The sequence below is a fragment of the Hyla sarda genome, chromosome 1 (genome assembly GCF_029499605.1).
Source record: "Hyla sarda isolate aHylSar1 chromosome 1, aHylSar1.hap1, whole genome shotgun sequence".
NCBI lineage: Eukaryota > Metazoa > Chordata > Amphibia > Anura > Hylidae > Hyla > Hyla sarda.
Window position 1 is genome coordinate 356,930,579 of NC_079189.1, and position 18,993 is coordinate 356,949,571.

Below are 18,993 nucleotides of genomic sequence, written 5' to 3' on the forward strand. Positions count from 1 at the left end.
TTTTAATCGTATGGACCTACAGAATAAAGATAAGGTGTCATTTTTACCGAAAAATGTACTGCGTAGAAACGGAAGCCCCAAAAGTTGCAAAATGGCGTTTTTTTCTTCAATTTCGATGCACAATTATTTTTTTTCTGTTTTGCCGTAGATTTTTGGGTAAAATGACTGATGTCACTGCAAAGTAGAATTGGTGGCACAAAAAATAAGCCATCATATGGAGGAAGGAAAAATAAGCCATCATATGGAGGTGAGGAGGAAAAAACGAAAGTGCAAAAACGGAAAAACCCGTGGTCTTTAAGGGGTTAAGGCCAAAATGGTCCTGGTCCTTAGGGGGTTAAAGGGGTACTCTTGTGGAAAACAAAATGTTTTCAAATCAACTGGTGCCAGAAAGTTATTCTGATTTGTAAGTTACTTCTATTCAAAAATCCTAACTCTTCCAGTATTAATCAGCTCCAGAGGAAGTTGGGTAGTTCTTTCTAGTCTGATCACAGTGCTCTCTGTTGCCCGAAGTTTGCTATTGGAATTTGCTTCTGCTCTGGACAGTTCCTGACATGGACAGAGGTGTCAGCAGGGAGAACTGTGGTCCGACTGGAAAAAGTACACAACTTCCTCTAGAGCATACAGTAGCTGAAGGGTTGGGTTAAGATTTTTATATATAAATTATATACAAATCTGTATAACTTTCTGGCACCAGCTGATATGAAAAAGTTTGTATTCCACGGGAGTAGCCCGTTTAAAAATTCTACTGGGATCACAAAATGCACTTTTTTTTTATTATAGCTGTATTCACTTTATTCTGCTACAGACACACCCTCAGCTTGCAATGTCATATATTGGAAAATACTATAGTTATTTTACCTAGGTCACTCACCATCTGTCTGAATTTTACATCAAGAATCAGGGTTTGCAGTGATTAAAGGGGTACTCTGACATTTTGCAGAAGCATACAACACTGCTTACCTGTCTATTCCAGTTCTGAAGCCACCAAAGATTCATTAGGTTTAGGGCCCTTAGTACTGAATTTTGGGTTGAGCTTCCTGGTTTCCTTACCTCTTCATCAAGGCTTACTCCTAGCCCAACATCCCCCCCCCCCTCCCCTCCCACACCACCACTGAAAGTTGTTGCAGAACATCTAATTTCAATGCAGACTATTGCAGAATCAGTGAGACTGCAGCACCTGCTGCATTCCTTCCCTTTCTGCCTTTTTTCAGCACAAGGCAACATACCTTATTCTCCATAAACAGATATATAATGTACAGTCATTGCCGTAAATGTTGGTACCCCTGAAATTTTTCAAGAAAATTAAGTATTTCTCACAGAAAAAGATTGCAGTAACAAATGTTTTACTATACATGTTTATTCCCTTTGTGTGTATTGTAAATAAACCAAAAAAGGGAGGGGGAAAAAAAAAAAAGCAAATTGGACATAATGTCACACCAAACTCCAAAAATGGTCTGAACAAAATTATTGGCACCCTTTACTTAATATTTGGTTGCACACCCTTTGTAAAAAATTACTGAAATGAGTTGCTTCCTATAATCATCAATAAGCTTCTTACACCTTTCAGCCGGAATGTTGGACCTCTCTTCCTTTGCAAACTGCTCCAGGTCTCTCTTATTGGAAGGGCGCCATTTCCAAACAGCAATTTCAAGATCTCTCCACAGGTGTTCAATGGGTTTTAGATCTGGACTCATTGCTGCCCAGTTCAGAACTCTCCAGCGCTTTGTTGCCATTTCTGGGTGCTTTTTGACGTATGTTTGGGGTCTTTGTCCTGCTGGAAGACCCAAGAGCTCGGACGCAAACCCCGCTTTCTGACACTGGGCTGTACAGTGTGACCCAAAATCCGTTGGTAATCCTCAGATTTCATGATGCATTGCACATATTCAAGGCACCCAGTGCCAGAGGCAGCAAAACAACCCCAAAAATTCATTGAACCTCCAACATATTTCAATGTAGGTACTGTGTTCTTTCTTTCTGCCTCCTGTAGGCCTCATTCCCTTTTCTGTAAACCGTAGAATGATGTGCTTTACCAAAAAGCTCTATCTTGGCTTCATCTCTCCACATGATGTTTTCCCGGAAGGATTTTGGCTTACTCAAGTTCATTTTGGCAAAATGTCCTCTTGGGTCTCCTGCCATAGCGTTTCATTTCATTTAAATGTTGACGGATAGTTTGCGCTGACACTGATGCTCCCTGAGCCTGCAGGACAGCTTGAATATCTTTGGAACTTGTTTGGGGCTGCTCATCTACCATCTGCACTATTCTGCGCTGACACCTCATACATTTTTCTCTTCTGTCCACGCCCAGGGAGATTAGCTACAGTGCCATGGGTTGCAAACTTCTTGATAATGTTGCGCACTGTGGGCAAAGGCAAATCTAGATCTCTGGAGATGGACTTATAACCTTGAGATTGTTAATATGTTTACACAATTTGGTTCTAAAGTCCTCAGACAGTTCTCTTCTCCTCTGTTGTCCATGCAAAGTCTAAGTGAACTTCTCTCCTTTTTAACTGCTTTCAGGTGTGCTTATTATATTGCCCATACTTGTTACTTGCCCAGGTGAGTTTAAAGGAGCATCACATGCTTCAAACAATCTTATTTTTCCATAATTTTGAAAGGGTGAGAAAATTTGATCAGCTATTTATGGCAAACACGTGTTACTGAAATCTTGTTCTGTGAGAAATACTTCATTTTCTAGAAAAATTTCCGGGGTGCCAACATTCACGTCCATGACTGTATATGTGTACATGACAGGGAGATGGTGATAGTCTGTAGGGGCTAGACAGGAGAGGTGACATCACTCAGGGGCAGATTCAGGCATGCCTCCCAAGACTGCAGATGATGATTCATTGAGAGGGGGGAGTCAGGGAGCTGGAAACAATATAACATAAAAGAGAGACCTACCCAACTTTCTGTCAGGAATGAATCCCACAAAAGCATGGCTGAAGTAAATACAATTTGGGATAACACTATATTAATAAGTTATATCTCGAGGGACCAACTGAACTCCGCAATAGCAATAACTTTTATTTAACCATAAAATGTATGGTCAAGCCCCCCCCCCCCCCCCCCAAAAAAAAAAAAAAAAAAAAAGTAGTTTTTACGTTACTTTACGGTAAAACTGACATGTAATCTTTATTCTGTGGGTAAATACAATAATAAATTTACATAGTTGTTCAATTATTGTATGAATAATGCTGCAGAAGCATACAGCAAAATAAGTATTCTTAAAATATATTTTTTTATATTTGTGTATGTGGGGCAGTATGAGGGCTATTTTTTTGCGCTGTGATCTTTAGTTTCTAGATAATTATTAGCAATTCTGGCATGTTATTTCTTTACGTTTACACTGTTCACCATGCAGGATCATAAACATATTTTATTAGTTCAGTCATTTATGCACATGGTGATAAGGTTTTTTTTTGTTTGTTTGTTTTTCTTACTTTTTTTTTTTAAAAGGGGGGTGATTTATATTTTTTTATAAACGAGGGGCTTTTACACACTTTAAAACATTTTTTTAATATTTATTTCACACTTTTTAAGTCCCCATAATGGACTTTTATTAGCTGTCAGAGTGCAAAATACTGTTTAGTACTAGGTACTATAGCAATATCATAGTCCTATCAGCAATCTTCTTGTACAGCTTGATGCTGCAGCCTGCACAATTTAATCATCATCCTGCACGCAAGAGGAGGCTATTCCAGTGGCTATTTTTACTCACTGGACCCCTACCATCGCACTGCGGGGGTCTAAAGAGCCAACGTTAATCTAATGTTGCCTTCTTTTTCCCCAGAGATGCCGCGATCTGCATAGATCATGGCATCTATAGGGTTAGTGGTGGATATGAAGCTCCTGCGCTCTCTTTATAGCCGCACCATAAATGTAAGACATTGGGGGAGATTTATCAAAACCTGTGCAGAGGAAAAGTTGCTGAGTTGCCCATAGCAACCAATCAGATCGCTTCTTTCATTTTGCAGAGGCCTTGTTAAAAATGAAAGAAGAAATGTGATTGGTTGCTATGGGCAACTGGTCAGCTTTTTCTCTGCACTGGTTTTGATAAATCTCCCCCATTGTGCGCAAAGTAACTCATTGCAGCGCCATACTTATACAGCATGTGTCCTTAAAGCGCACCCGTCAGATCCAACAAAATTATTTTTTTTATATATCACTCAGTACCTAATCCTGATCATGTACATTTAATTTTTGTGTCTAGCACCTTTATTTTTTTTTATTACACTTTTAACTTAGCTCACTAGTCTGAATTCCTCTCAAAGGGAGGGGGTGTGGCCTCACTGTGCAGGTCTCCGCCCCCTCCCTCAGTATGCTATCTTCTCACATCTCCCCTAGCATTGGCAAAACTACAACTCCCAGCTTGTCCTCACTGACAGTAGCGGGACACAAGCTGACAGTGGGAGGGTTTTTCCTCTAGCTGTGAGCCCTGCGCTCACAGCTGTCAATCAAGGAAGTGTGTCCATGACATAGGTGATGACGCATGGACACAGCAGGACTAGTATGTGTCCAAGCAGGCAGGGTGGGGGGGGGGGGGGGGGGCGCAGTTTGACTGGATTTTTCAGTATGAAATACTGAAAATTTTCTAATGAAAGCAATTGCGCAACCTATTGGTTTTGCATGCTTTACAACATAACAAAAGTTTTTGTATCTGACAGTGCCCATATTAAGGGGGGTAAACAATTGGAATGTGTAGTCTAAAAAGTGAATGATGCTAATAATACAGAAGAGATTACTTTTTATTGTAGATCAGTAACTTAAATACACACTGAGGTACAATTGTAAGAAAGTAATAAATTAACCATTTAAGTTGTAAAGATGTGAAAGTGTTTTACAAACAGCCCTGGATAGAATGATAAAAAAACAAACAGGTATTTGCAAAAAAAATTATATAATGGAGATTTGTAATAAACTTTGGTTAAAAATGTGTATATTTTTGGGGTGAAACAATGCTGTCTTGTCCCTGCAGCTAATGCCTGTGTGTCTCGGCTGGAACAAAATACAGGCAGTGTGGTGGCGAGACAAGCAGGGCTCAGTGCACTGAGGCTCTGATAACACGTCCCCGACTCACAGCAGACTTATAAACTAGCCAGGAGCACACACAGAGCCTTGCTTCCCCTCCTCACTTTCCTGTATTTTGCCTCTGCACAAACTAACAAATGATTGCTGCAGGGACAAGACAGCATTTTTTTCAACTAAAAATATACAAATTTTTTTGACCAATGTATATTACAAATATCGATATTATTATCTACATTATTATCTTTTTTCCCCCGCAAATGACAGGTACACTGGCCTTAGACTTGTTGGCGTGATGTTAAAGGAAGCAAAGCACGCCCATGAGGATTACTTTAAAAGATCAACTACTCTAGTTTACAAGGTACTAGCAAACTAATTATACAAAACATTAGAATTTCCAGGTATAGAAACCAGTAATATACTCACCATCTATTAAGAGTGATAGTAATATATATGCTTCCTATTATATAAAAAATTTAATGCTAAAGAATTTGACAACCAATAAAAAAACAACTACTATTTTACATGTATCAGACGAAAGTTCAAGTAACCAAACACAGAGCAGTATTGTGATCACAGAACCATAACATGCTGTAATGAGAGGAGGCGGGAAGCCATAATATGCCAGATGCCTCTCATTAATTGCGCGCATTGAAAAAGATTTGAGAAAAACAAAACTGACTGGAGATAACAATTAAATATAAGCATGGCGTAATGCACATTTTTTTCACATACAAACCAATGCAAAGCCATTAAAAGACTGATCACTATTTACCAACAAAGAGAAAAAAAGAATCCACAACAAAAAAACAACTGACAATTTCCTTTTAACATTAGACATATTAATAAACTGGAATCAACTTTTCCTAATATTTCTAGGAATGTCTGACATGATTAACCCCCACAACTACAGAGATCATTTAAATCAATCATTCTTAAAAAAAAAAAAAAAAAATTTCAAATAACCCTAAAAAATTGTTGTATTGCTGTTATCAGTCACAAAGAGACGTTATTTCCTTTGCTGTTTATACGATTTAACCAAGAAATAGAGTAAAAAGTGCAGAGTGTGGACTGGATGGTTAGTAGTTAAATGATGACATTCGTACACTGGCATTACGCATAGGCCCTTACTGACATTTTCAGTACGCTTTGTTCATAAAAACGAGTCACATGGCGAAGGCAGCCACAGCTTAGTGGCTTTTGCAGCTTGTGGGCAGAGTCTTGCAGTCTGGTTTAGCCACCAAAATAGGGGTTAAGAATCAAAGCTGGAGGATCAAAACAGGATTCTCTTTTTTTTACATTGATATTTAGCAGTATTTATTTAAAGTCCACAACATTAAAAAGCAATCTCAGTGTAAAAGAACATGCACAAGCTTTCAGTACTTCTACTAACCTGTTATTTCATATTAACATATATATTTCAAAAAACAATCCACTATAAACTCATAAGTCATGGGGTACATCAGAAAAGTTCAAAGTAAAAAAAAAAATGTTTAAATCTATGGAAAACCATAACAAATCTGTTATTCCCAGGTTTAAACAACCCACAAAAGAATTTTCACATAGGACTTTTGCTTCCATGTAGCTTTCTTTGTAATTGACTTTGGCATGAGTGGGCAGCCTCAAACACAAGTCTACACTGCGACTAGAGTATGTTACACAGATAATCCTCTTGTGTTCATAAACACATTTGGAAACATTTTAATGAACATTAATTCATGTTTTCTATTGCGACTTCCTCTCTAGCTTTAGCCAATGAAACAAACTGAATGCTTTATAGGCCTCTAGCTTTCCGCTAGCAAAATACTTGTGTGTCTGCATGCCAAGTTACGTCTTCTAGGCCTTTCCAGAAAGGAAGTAGAACAGTAGATGTCTAGCACACATCGAAGGGGGTTGGGGGGGTCATTTTTGTTATTGAAACAATTTGTTATCTTGCAGCAAGAAAGATGTTAAACAAGAAGTTTAAATTGAAGTGAAGAGGTAGAAAAAGAGGCTTGTATCAAAAAGTGAAACAAAAAATGATATTAAAGAAATGTTAAGCAGCAGAAATAACGTTCAGTAGCCTAGGAATGCTGCCAAGAGCTGACAAATGCTGAATGAAATCCACTGCATACGTTAAAAAGAGAATGTAATCATACACTTTGTATACAATAGGTAACTAAATAAAACAATGCTGAAAACAGTGGATGAGCAGTAATATTTTATTATTCGTTAAGAAAGTTTAACTTTTTTTTATTAACCCAGAGGAGAATGCAAGCAAGGGTAAATGTTTTGTCTCTGAAACAACACAGGGCACTACATCAGACGCATTGAACGGGGCACAGGTGTTGGGTGCTGCAGGGGTTAATGTACTGTCCGCCTACTATACAGTGATGGAATGCAGGGTGAAAGGGCTCTCTGGGCCAGGTAAATAAAGGCTATATATTGAAGTGACTACACTACATGGTAAAACTTTGTAATACAGTACGCGTTTCAATCCATCCATGAGTTCTAGGCCTAAACTGAGGGGTGTCAAGTGAGGGGGGTCATTTCTTTATACGCAATGCATTCATGGGAAGGATATAACCGTATAGCTTAATTCCACGTCCATGAATGTGCTGCACATAAATAAAATGCCCCTCTTTGATGACCCCTGTGGCCCTTGACATCAAAACACGGAAGAATGAATCTAAATACATACAGTACTATATTGCAAAGTTAGAGTAATGTTTGTAATCTCTTGAATAGACTTTTTTTTACCTTTTGCAGGCACCCCATTTAATGCAATCGATGAATGTTGTCGTGCGCTACCGTGTGCTATTGTTTACCTGTTTGCCCCGGTAGAAGAGTCGTTGCCGGTCTGGGGGTACGTTAAAACTCTCCTGGATCTTTACCCTCAAGCCCTCAATCTTGGTGAGCCTGGAGAGGTCATCGATGGTGCGGGTCTCTGTTCCGTCAATGGTCCTCACCTGGATCCACATCTTTCATGAACTCACACAGCTGTTGGATGAAATAGAAAGAAATCACCTCTCAGGATTGTCCCCTTGTCTTCGTAGTAATGTCACTGTTTAATGCATCAGAGTTGGCGATGACAGCCACAGCAGTACAACAAAGAAGGCAGCAGTGGCTCCACTGACAGAGCAGGCGCTGCTGCTGCTGCTAGGGAGGAGAAGGAGAAGTGCGCTGCACACTACCAGGGCGAGCCTGCTGCTATATTGTGCGCTGCTGCTGCTGTTGTTATTATTGCCTAGTGGTGTAAGCGCCGGGCAGCCATGTCTGAGCGGCACTGGGAGTGTTTACTAGGAGCTGCTGCTCTCACATGGGGGTCACGGCGCCAAGCCGAAATCTCGCGTAATGAAAGCGAGGCTGGGGCCGGCCCTCACCACACAGGCGGCTGAGCTTTCGGCTTCTCTCCGCCCCATTCCTGGTGCATGTGTCCTCTCGTCGTCCCTCTGCCACTGTGGTGCATGTGCCCTCGCCTCCTCCTCTTCCTGAGGAGAAACAGAGCGCCGCAGGGAAAGCTTATTACACCATGAGGTCTGACAAGTTGTATACAGTTGCCTCCATAGCAGTACATAGGAACATCCTGAGGTGAAATATGCGCTTTACTCCTCAACCACTGCCGCCACTTATGTCTGTATATGGACGAAGCCAGTAGAATGTGGTGCAGTCACTGAATAATGGCGGGTTGTACTTGGAGCGGTTCACTGCTCTCCTTTTCACATAAAAGCTGTGGAATTCTTCAAAGAGGCCATGTTTGCCACATATTCTCAATGGGTCCCTCATATACTTCTTCATTCCCAATAGATGACATGTTTGCATTGATTGGAATTCTTACTTGGCAGTAGATAGATAAATATATATATATATATATATATATATACATTTTATCATGGCGTCATACTCAATTGTTAATGTTGGAGACAACTAGGCTTTTGTCTTATTGAGTCACACCCCATTGCCACATAAACTGCTACGATGAGGCACTTTGGCGGTTGCGTTGTGCTTTGAAAGCTTATCTAGCTACAAGTTATGCCATTTCTTTAGTGTAAATTGAAGTAAATACAGGATTTATTTCACACTGTTTTATAGTTAGTGCTCGGACAAGACATATCCGTGCCCATGGCAGATAAAAAATAAAGTATCATCTGTGCTGTTTTGCTGCGACATGGCACACACCTATTCTGCGCAATTTTCAGTATGCAATACGCAAGTGTTAATGATAAAGTTGCAGTTTAAAGTTGCAGATTCTTTTCGCTAACAGGGTTATTTTAAAATATTTTTGCAGCTAGGTACAGGTGGTCAGAGGTGGCATGGCATTTAAACAATTATGTGCAACTTTTCAAAAGCTGCATATAATAATTTTAACCCCTTAAGGACCGAGCCCTTTTTCACCTTAAGGACCGGAGCGTTTTTTGCAATTCTGACCACTGTCACTTTAAACATTTATAACTCTGGAATGCTTTTAGTTATCATTCTGATTCTGAGATAGTTTTTTCGTGACATATTCTACTTTAACTTAGTGGTAAAATTTTATGGTAACTTGCATCCTTTCTTGGTGAAAAATCCCCAAATTTGATGAAAAAAATGAAAATTTAGCATTTTTCTAACTTTGAAGCTCTCAGCTTGTAAGGAAAATGGATATTCAAAATAATTTTTTTGGGTTCACATATACAATATGTCTACTTTATGTTTGCATCATAAAATTTATGAGTTTTTACTTTTGGAAGACACCGGAGGGCTTCAAAGTTCAGCAGCAATTTTGAAATTTTTCACAAAATTTTCAAACTCGCTATTTTTCATGGACCAGTTCAGGTTTGAAGTGGATTTGAAGGGTCTTCATATTAGAAATACCCCATAAAAGACCCCATTATAAAAACTACACCCCCAAAGTATTCAAAATGGCATTCAGTAAGTGTATTAACCCTTTAGGTGTTTCACAGGAATAGCAGCAAAGTGAAGGAGAAAATTCAAAATCTTCATTTTTTACACTCGCATGTTCTTGTAGACCCAATTTTTGAATTTTTGCAAGGGGTAAAAAGGAGAAAATTTTTACTTGTATTTGAAACCCAATTTCTCTCGAGTAAGGACATACGTCATATGTCTATGTTAATTGTTCAGCAGGCGCAGTAGAGGGCTCAGAAGGGAAGGAGCGACAAATGGTTTTTGGGGGGCATGTCACATTTAGAAAGCCCCTATGGTGCCAGAACAGCAAGAAAAAACACATGGCATACCATTTTGGAAACTAGACCCCTCGGGGAACGTAACAAGGGGTAATGTGAACCTTAATACCCTACAGGTGTTTCACGACTTTTGCATATGTAAAAAAAAATTTTTTTTTTACCTAATATGCTTGGTTTCCCAAAATTTTTACATTTTTAAAAAGGGTAATAGCAGAAAATACCCCCCAAAATTTGAAGCCCAATTTCTCCCGATTCAGAAAACACCCCATATGGGGGTGAAAAGTGCTCTGCTGGCGCACTACAGGTCTCAGAAGAGAAGGAGTCACATTTGGCTTTTTGAAAGCAAATTTTGCTCTGGCGGCATGCCGCATTTAGGAAGCCCCTATGGTGCCAGGACAGCAAAAAAAAAAAAAACACATGGCATACCATTTTGGAAACTAGACCCCTCGGGGAATGTAACAAGGGGTTAAGTGAACCTTTATACCCCACAGGTTTCATGACTTTTATATATGTAAAAAAAAAAAAAATTTTTTACCTAAAATGCTTGTTTTCCCAAAAATTTTACATTTTTAAAAAGGGTAATAGCAGAAAATACCCCCCAAAATTTGAAGCCCAATTTCTCCCGAGTACGGCGATACCCCATATGTGGCCCTAAACTGTTGAAAAATACGACAGGGCTCCAAAGTGAGAGCGCCATGCGCATTTGAGGCCTAAATTAGGGATTGCATAGGGGTGGACATAGGGGAATTCTACGCCAGTGATTCCCAAACAGGGGGCCTCCAGCTGTTGTAAAACTCCCAGCATGCCTAGACAGTCAGTGGCTATCTGGCAATACTGGGAGTAGTTGTTTTGCAACAGCTGGAGGCTCCGTTCTGGAAACAGTGGCTTACCAGACGTTTTTCATTTTTATTGGGAAGGGAGGGGGGCTGTGTAGGGGTATGTGTATATGTAGTGTTTTTTACTTTTTATTTTGTGTTAGTGTAGTGTTTTTAGGGTACAGTCGCACGGGCGGGGGTTCACAGTAGTTTCTCGCTGGCAGCTTGAGCTGCAGCAGAAAATTTGCCGCAGCTCAAACTTGCAGCCGGATACTTACTGTAATCCTCCGCCCATGTGAGTGTACCCTGTACGTTCACATTGGGGGGGGGGGGGGGGGAACATCCAGCTGTTGAAAAATTACAACAAGGGGCAGAGCGGGTTGCGGGAGTGACAACCGCAGCAGGCGCCCTGATTGGTCGGCCGGTAATCCGGCCGACGAATCAGGGCGATCGTGAGGTGGCACCAGTGCCACCTCACTCCTGCAGGCACTGGCTGTTCGGGGCCGTCTCTGACGACCCCGATCAGCCAGTAATTCCGGGTCATCGGGTCACTGGAGACCCGATTGACCCGGAATCCTCCGCAGATCGCTGGACTGAATTGTCCAGCGATCTGCGGCAATCGCCGTCATGGGGGGACATAATGACCCCCCTGGGCGATATGCCGGGATGCCTGCTGAACGATTTCAGCAGGCATCCGGCCCCGGCTCCCGTCCGGCTAGCGGTGGGGGCCGGAAATGCTCAGGGCGCATCCATACGCCCTCGGTCCTTAAGGACTTGGAAACGGGGGCGTATGGATACGCCCTATGTCCTTAAGGGGTTAAAGACAGCAGATATGCTGTGAAGCCATGCCCACTTTCCTACTTAACATGCATTCTGGCGCACACAGCGCAAACAGCATGTGCAGCAGTGATAAGTCGCATAGTAAATGCGATGTGCACATTCACCAGTCATAATGGCCAAAGTTTACAGGCTCACATGCCATGATAAATGCCCCCACCCAATGTTCCTGACAGTTCAGCAATAAATCTGCACAAGCTGCGTCAGCCTTTTGGATTATTTTACTGGTTAGTAAACTCAGATCTGTAGCAGGTCAGAAAATAGATAGATAGTGGTAAGCATCTTCTGGTATTTAGTAGTAAATAAAAAGTGTTCATATGTTTTTATATTTTAGAGAGAAACCCCCTTTTGCTTTAAAGGGGTACTCCCATGGAAAACTTTTTTTTTCAATCAACTTGTGCCAGAAAGTTAAACAGATTTGTAAATTACTTCTATTAAAAAATCTTAATCCTTCCAATACATTTTATGGGCTGTATACTACAGAAGAAATGTTTTTCTTTTTGGATTTCTCTGTCACGAGCACAGTGCTCTCTGCTGACCTCTGCTGTGCATATTAGGAACTGTCCAGAGCAGGAGAAAATCCCCATAGCAAACATATGCTGCTCTGGACAGTTCCTAAAATGGACAGCAGATGTCAGCAGAGAGCACTGTGGTCATGACATCAGAGAAATCCAAAAAGAAAACCATTTCCTCTGTAGTATACAGCCCATAAAATGTATTGGAAGGATTAAGATTTTTAAATAGAAGTAATTTACAAATCTCCAATAATATAAAGTAGAAAAACATAGTGGCAATGGCACCTAAAGGTCTATTAGAAAATGCAATAAATGGAACTATTAGAGGTCCCACAAATATCCCAAAAAATAGTGGTAGTCCATATACATGAAAAATGTCCTGCGTAACAGTGGTGCCTGGACAGAATCAATGCAATACAATAAATACCAGTAACAAAGAAAAGGGGTCCGGCAACTCACAGTAAGACGCTAGCTGCTAAACGACACGAGGTCCGTCCATGGGGCAGGAGAGAGTGAGGGAAGCTCAGGAGGCGATTAACCGGTTGATTTCGTGCACATGCACTTCATCCGGCCGGATGAAGTGCATGTGCACGAAATCAACCGGTTAATCGCCTCCTGAGCTTCCCTCACTCTCTCCTGCCCCATGGACGGACCTCGTGTCATTTAGCAGCTAGCGTCTTACTGTGAGTTGCCGGACCCCTTTTCTTTGTTACTGGTAATTTACAAATCTGTTTAACTTTCTGGCACCAGTTGATTTAAATTAAGTTTTCCACCGGAGTACCCCTTTTATGACAGTTTTGCATGTTCTTGACATTCTGTCAGCTTCATGTGACAGTCACCTGAAATGGATTCCCAACAGTGTTTGAAGGAGTTCCCAGAAATAATGAGCTCGTTAGGCTATTTTCATATCAGTGTTGCTGAAATCTGTTAATGTCCGTTATTGATACTTAACTGTTGGCATTAATAATGGAAGAAACAGATGTTACCTGAAGTCAACGGTACATTATTTTGAAGTTCATTTAAAAAAATGTAAATAACTGACCGTTTACACCCATCATTGTCAGTTAAACCATCCATTTCTTACCGTTTTTATCAGTTATTTTTTAACCTTTTCCATTCTGTTTAACTCCTTTTCATGCATCTGAGTACAAAAATCCGCATGCATAATATGTCTTGGAGGGGGGGGGGGGGGGGGGGTAAACTGGAAGAGTCACTGGTAGAGAAGGATCTTGGTGTAGTTGCAGATCATAGACTGCAGAACAGCATGCGATGCAGCTGCTTCTAAGGCCAGCAGGATATTGTCATGTATCAAAAGAGGCATGGAACAGTTGAGAGCTTCAAAACAGGGTTAGATACATTCCTAGAATGATATAAAATTAATACTTATGCAGAAATCTCATCCCTACCCCTTCCCTTTAATTCCTTGGTTGAACTTGATGGACATACTGTAGGGCAAAAAAGTATTTAGTCAGCCACCAATTGTGCAAGTTCTCTCACTTAAAAAGATGAGACCTGTAATTTTCATCATAGATATACCTCAACTATGAGAGACATAATGAGAAAAAAAATCCATAAAATCACTTTGTCTGATTTTTAAAGAATTTATTTGCAAATTATGGTAGAAAATAAGTATTTGGTCAATAACAAAAGTTCATCTCAACACTTTGTTATATAGCCTTTGTTGGTAACGACAGAGGTCAAACAATTTCTGTAAGTTTTCTGACAGAACCTATAGGGTTAAAAGGCTCTGACAGATTCTTTGTTTGCTTTTGTTGCCAGGTTACACCTAGCTGGTCAGCTGACCACTTGATGAGAGCACCTGTGAGTTGCCTATTTAACCTGGCAGTAGGCTCTCAGTCAGCGCCTGTGAAAGAGTCTTTTTGCTCCAGTAGCTAGCGTGTATTCCCTGTTTCTCCTGTATTACCTGGCATCTTTGACTTTTGGCTTTTATCTCCACTTGTATTAGCGACTTGGTACTTTGACTTCTCCTGGCTTTGACGCGGTTAGTTGACTCTGGACTATTGTGTCAGTGTGTAGTCGTATTTTGTTATTCTGCCTGTTATCCCACCGTCTCGGACCTAGTCAGTGTCATTGTAGTTTATTATTTTGACAATTACCCACCTCACTTATACAGGAAGGGACTGTCTTCGTGGTTACGGACCTGTCGTTTAGGGCAGGTTCATAAGTAGGCAGGGATAGGGGAGCAAGCGGGATTAGTGTGCACTCCTTCCTTGCCCATATGTGACATCTTCACAAGGTTTTCACACACTGTTGCTGGTATTTTGGCTCATTCCTCCATGCATATCTCCTCTAGAGCAGTGATGTTTTGGGGCTGTCGCTTAGCAACACAGACTTTCAACTCTCTCCAAAGGTTTTCTATTGGGTTGAGATCTGGAGACTGGCTAGGCTACTCCAGGACCTTATGAAGCCTCTCCTTCGTTGCCTGGGCAGTGTTTTTGGGATTATTGTCATACTGAAAGACCCAGTCATGTTTCATCTTCAGTGCCCTTGCTAATGGAAGGAGGTTTTCACTCAAAATCTCATGCTACATGGCCCCGTTTATTCTTTCCTTTACACGGATCAGTCGTCCTGGTCCCTTGGCAGAAAAACAGCCCCAAAGCCTGATGTTTCCACCCCCATGCTTCACAGTAGGTGTGGTGTTCTTTGGATGCAACTCAGCATTCTTTCCTCCAAACATGATGAGTTGAGTTTTTACCAAAAAGTTCTACTTTGGTTTCTTCTGACCATATGACATTCTCCCAATCCTCTTTTGGATCATCCAAATTTCAGACGGGCCCGGACATGTACTGGCTTAAGCAGGGGGACACGTCTGGCACTGCATGATTTGAGTCCCTTGTGGCGTAGTGTTTTACTGATGGTAGCCTTTGTTACTTTGGTCCCAGCTCTCCGCAGGTCATTCACTAGGTCCCCCGGGTGGTTCTGGGATTTTTTCTCACCGTTCTTGTGATCATTTTGACACCATGGGGTGAGATCTTGCGTTTAGCCCCAGATTGAGGGAGATTATCAGTGGTCTTGTATGTCTTCCATTTTCTAAGAATTGTTCCGACAGTTGATTTCTTCACACCAAGCTGCTTGCCTATTACAGATTCAGTCTTTCCAGTCTGGTGCAGGTCTACAATTTTGTTTCTAGTGTCCTTTGACAGCTCTTTGGTCTTGGCCATAGTGGAGTTTGGAGTGTGACTGTTTTAGGTTGTGGACAGGTGTCTTTTATACTGATAACAAGTTCAAACAGGTGCCATTAATACAGGTTATGAGTGGAGGACGGAGGAGACTCTTAAAGAAGTTGTTACAGGTCTGTGAGAGCCAGAAATCTTGCTTGTTTGTAGGTGGCCAAATACTTATTTTCCACCACAATTTGCAAATAAATTCTTTAAAGATCAGACAATGTGATTTAGTATTTTTTTTCTCATAATGTCTCTCATAGTTGAGGTATACCTATGATGAAAATTACAGGCCTCTCTCATCTATTTAAGTGGGAGATACTTTTTTGCCTCACTGTATGTCTTTTTTCAACCGTACTATGTAACTGATTCTTGTAGCTATAATATGTATGTAGGCCCACAGGTAACCATTTTGTGTTTGGAAATGAAGTTGGACTCTCCCCTTGCCCCAACGTTATTAATACACTGGGGCATGCTTCTTTCATTTTTAACAAAGCCTCTGCAAAATGAATTAAGCAATCTGATTGGTTTCTATGGGCAACTGGGCAACTTTTTCTCTGGACAGGTTTTGATAAATCTCCCTCTTTATCTTTGAAAAATAATAAAAGCTCTCTCCTTGTCCTAGTGTTAAAGGAAATCTGTCATCAGTATCACCCTCACTAATCTGTCATATAGGCTTGTAGTGTGGGTGATGCTGATCAAAATGATACTTACAATGTCCTGAATGGCCCAGCTGTTGCACCGTTATTGCTGTTTTTCTTTTTACGTAAATAAGGTCCTCGGGGCATGGGCGGAGCTAGGAACAGAGCTTTGGGCACCCCACATCATCTTCTGCCGGGCAGGCACTCCACCCGGCTCATCAATAAGCATGGCCTCCCTCCCTACTGTTGTGGCACGGCGCATGCTCCACTTCCGGAGTACACCCGGAAGCGGCGTCAGTTTAAGCATTATTCACCCTCATACCTTCATGCATCGTCACACTTCACTGCTGGCTTCGGGAATGAGGCTGAAACTGACGCCGCTTCCAGGTGTACTCTAGGAGCGGCGCGTGCCGTGGCGAAAACCTGCCACGAGAGCAGGGAGGGAGACCGTGCTTATTGATGAGCCGGGCGGAGCGCCCGCCCGGCAGAAGATGGGGTGCTTCAAGCTACGGTCCTAGCTCCGCCCATGCCCCAAGGAACTCATTTACATAAAAAGAAAAACGACGATAATGCCGCAATGGCTAGGCCATTCAGAACATTGTAAGTATCATTTTTATCAGTATCACCCGCGCTACAAGCCTGTATGACTGATAATGATTTACTTTAAAACCACACTGTGACGAGGAGGGATTCCAATATATTTTCTCTATCGGCTCCATTGGGGGACACAGACAGTGGGTGTATCTTGCTGTCTCTAGGAGGTGTGACACTATGGTGATAAAAAAAAGTCAGCTCCTCCCAGCAGGATACACCCGCCTTCAGGCTCTGAGCTAGTCAGTTTAAGCTTAGTGTCTTAAGGAGGTGGATGTGGTGTGGGTTGCTCCAGACCAGGTCTTCTAATTTTTTTGTTTTCCTAGTTAGGGACGTGTTAATTTTTTTATTCCTTTTCTTTTGTTTTCAGGTGGGGACTCACAACTGTGGTTCCCCATTTCCCCATTGCGAGTGAGGGGGCACAGACATTGCGTATATGCGCTGTTAACCCCCCTCGCCAACGGTCAGCGCTTGGGTGGTACCTCACGGGTCCGGGTCCCCCTATTTCTCTGCTCGCCTCGCTCGCGCATAGCAGCCAGGCATGATGCAGTTAACTAATGCTGACTGAAGACTCGAGTAGGTGAGTTCTTTTGACTGAGGTAAGTACTTCTCCCCTTTTTCTCCACAGGTACGGACTTGCAGCAGCTGGAGACCCCTGTTTTGGCCCACCCTTTAGTTTTTTGGGGCTAACTTACAGGGGCTGCACTTTATTACAGGCTGCACTTTATTTTTGGGGGAGCAGTGGCACCTGAAGGGGCTTCATATAGGGGGCACTTCACTTGTGTGTGCTTGGGTGTCACGTAAATAGCGCCTTATTCTGGCACTTCACTTGTGTGCGTGTGTGTGTTTAACTTGTCTCACAGCACCTTATACGCGGCTGTCAGCCGCAGCGCTGCGATTAGCCTAGCGCTTCTGCGCCGGCTTACTTCTTTTCACCGGCAGTCTCTGCCGGCGCTGGCCGCCCGCCCTATTCCCCCGAGTGCACAAACCAGCGACAGGTGCGCTCGGGGCAAGGAGCGGGTGCCATGACAGTTCTCCCGGCCGGACTGTGTCTCCGCCCACGGGGCTGGGAGAGCTCAGAGGCGTGAAGCTGCCTCCAATCAGCGCCATGGGCGCGAATTTCAATAGGAAGGGGGCATTTACTTAGTGCCTTGCTTCAGGCACACCCCTCTCTTCCTATTGGCTTGCCTTTTTCTCTCTCTCTCTAGCTGCACAGAGCGAGTCTCCTCACTGCAGCTGACAGGGGACACAGACTAGGGTGAGAAAGTTCCTATCTCCCTTCTTTTCCCTCATTATGTCCGTACCCAGAGCTGTTCCTCCCTCTAAACAGAAACCTGGAACTTCAGTGACTTACTATCTCTGTAAGCACTGTAATTCCTAAATGTCTGGCTCTACTGAGCCCACTTGTCCTGCCTGCGCCACTGCTCCCCCAGACCCCCTGGTCCCCCCAGATTCCCCTTCGGTCCCGGTGGATCCTGCCGCTCCCCCAGCCTGGGTTTCTTCCCTGACCCGGTATATGGCTGACTTGAACAAAGTCTCCCGCTCGGTGGCTGAGGCCTCCCGGGAAGTGGTGTCCACCTTGAAGGGGTCTTCCCTGCGCAGGACCTCTGGAAGGGCTCGCTCCTCGTCTCCACATTCCTCATGCTCTCACAAGCGTCCTAGGGGTGCCTCGTCTGACTCTTCCAATGAGTCTTCAAAAAGATGTGAGCGTTCCCCTCGTGGGATGCGCCCCCCCCCCCTGTCATCTGGGCACAAACGTCGCTCCTTCAGAGGACGTTCTCGGAGTCGCCGCTCTGCCATGCCAGAGCCGCGTTCTCGGTCAGAGTCGCCCCCCTCCAGGACTGCCTCTACCCATTCACATTCCCCTGGCGAACTGGTGGACGAGGCTTCCGAGCCGGCATCTGATTCTGAGGACCGCCCAGACTCAATTGCATCGGTTAACTCTTTGGTTACAGCCCTGAGAGACACCTTTCACTTCGAGGACCCAGGATCTTCGGATGTCAATCCAGGAGTATCCTTTCATCGTGCTAAGCCAGCACCTCAGAAGTTCAGCTCTCACGCTGACTCTCATTCTGGAGACCGCATGGAAACATCCAGACAAGAGGTTCCCGGGAATCAAGACAATTCAAGATCGTTATCCATTTGACAAGGTCTTTGTCACTAAGGTGGTTTCTCTTCCCTCAGTGGACCCACCAGTTTCCCGGATCAATAAGGCGACTACACTG

The 18,993-nt window shown here is 42.8% G+C and overlaps 2 protein-coding genes across 3 annotated transcripts in view; one reads left to right on the forward strand and one right to left on the reverse strand.

The window, feature by feature from the left end:
* The window catches only part of UHRF2 (ubiquitin like with PHD and ring finger domains 2), a 174,599-nt gene extending 166,003 nt beyond the window's left edge, over positions 1–8,596 (reverse strand). Inside the window, exons 1-2 of one of the 2 annotated variants that reach the window (XM_056521915.1) lie at positions 8,388–8,596; positions 7,833–8,004 (exon numbers count right to left, since the gene is read on the reverse strand). In XM_056521915.1, the coding sequence (XP_056377890.1) occupies positions 7,833–7,985 (153 nt within the window). In that variant the 5' untranslated portion in view covers positions 7,986–8,004; positions 8,388–8,596. Of the gene's footprint in view, positions 1–7,832; positions 8,318–8,387 lie in introns of those variants that run through there. The other variant, XM_056521905.1, reaches the window with a different exon arrangement.
* Positions 8,597–12,935: 4,339 nt separating this feature from the next.
* KIAA2026 (KIAA2026 ortholog) overlaps positions 12,936–18,993 on the forward strand; it is a 241,774-nt gene continuing 235,716 nt past the window's right edge. Inside the window, exon 1 of the mRNA XM_056521941.1 lies at positions 12,936–13,037. The gene's annotated coding sequence lies outside the window, so the exon portion shown is untranslated. The remainder of the gene's footprint in view (positions 13,038–18,993) is intronic.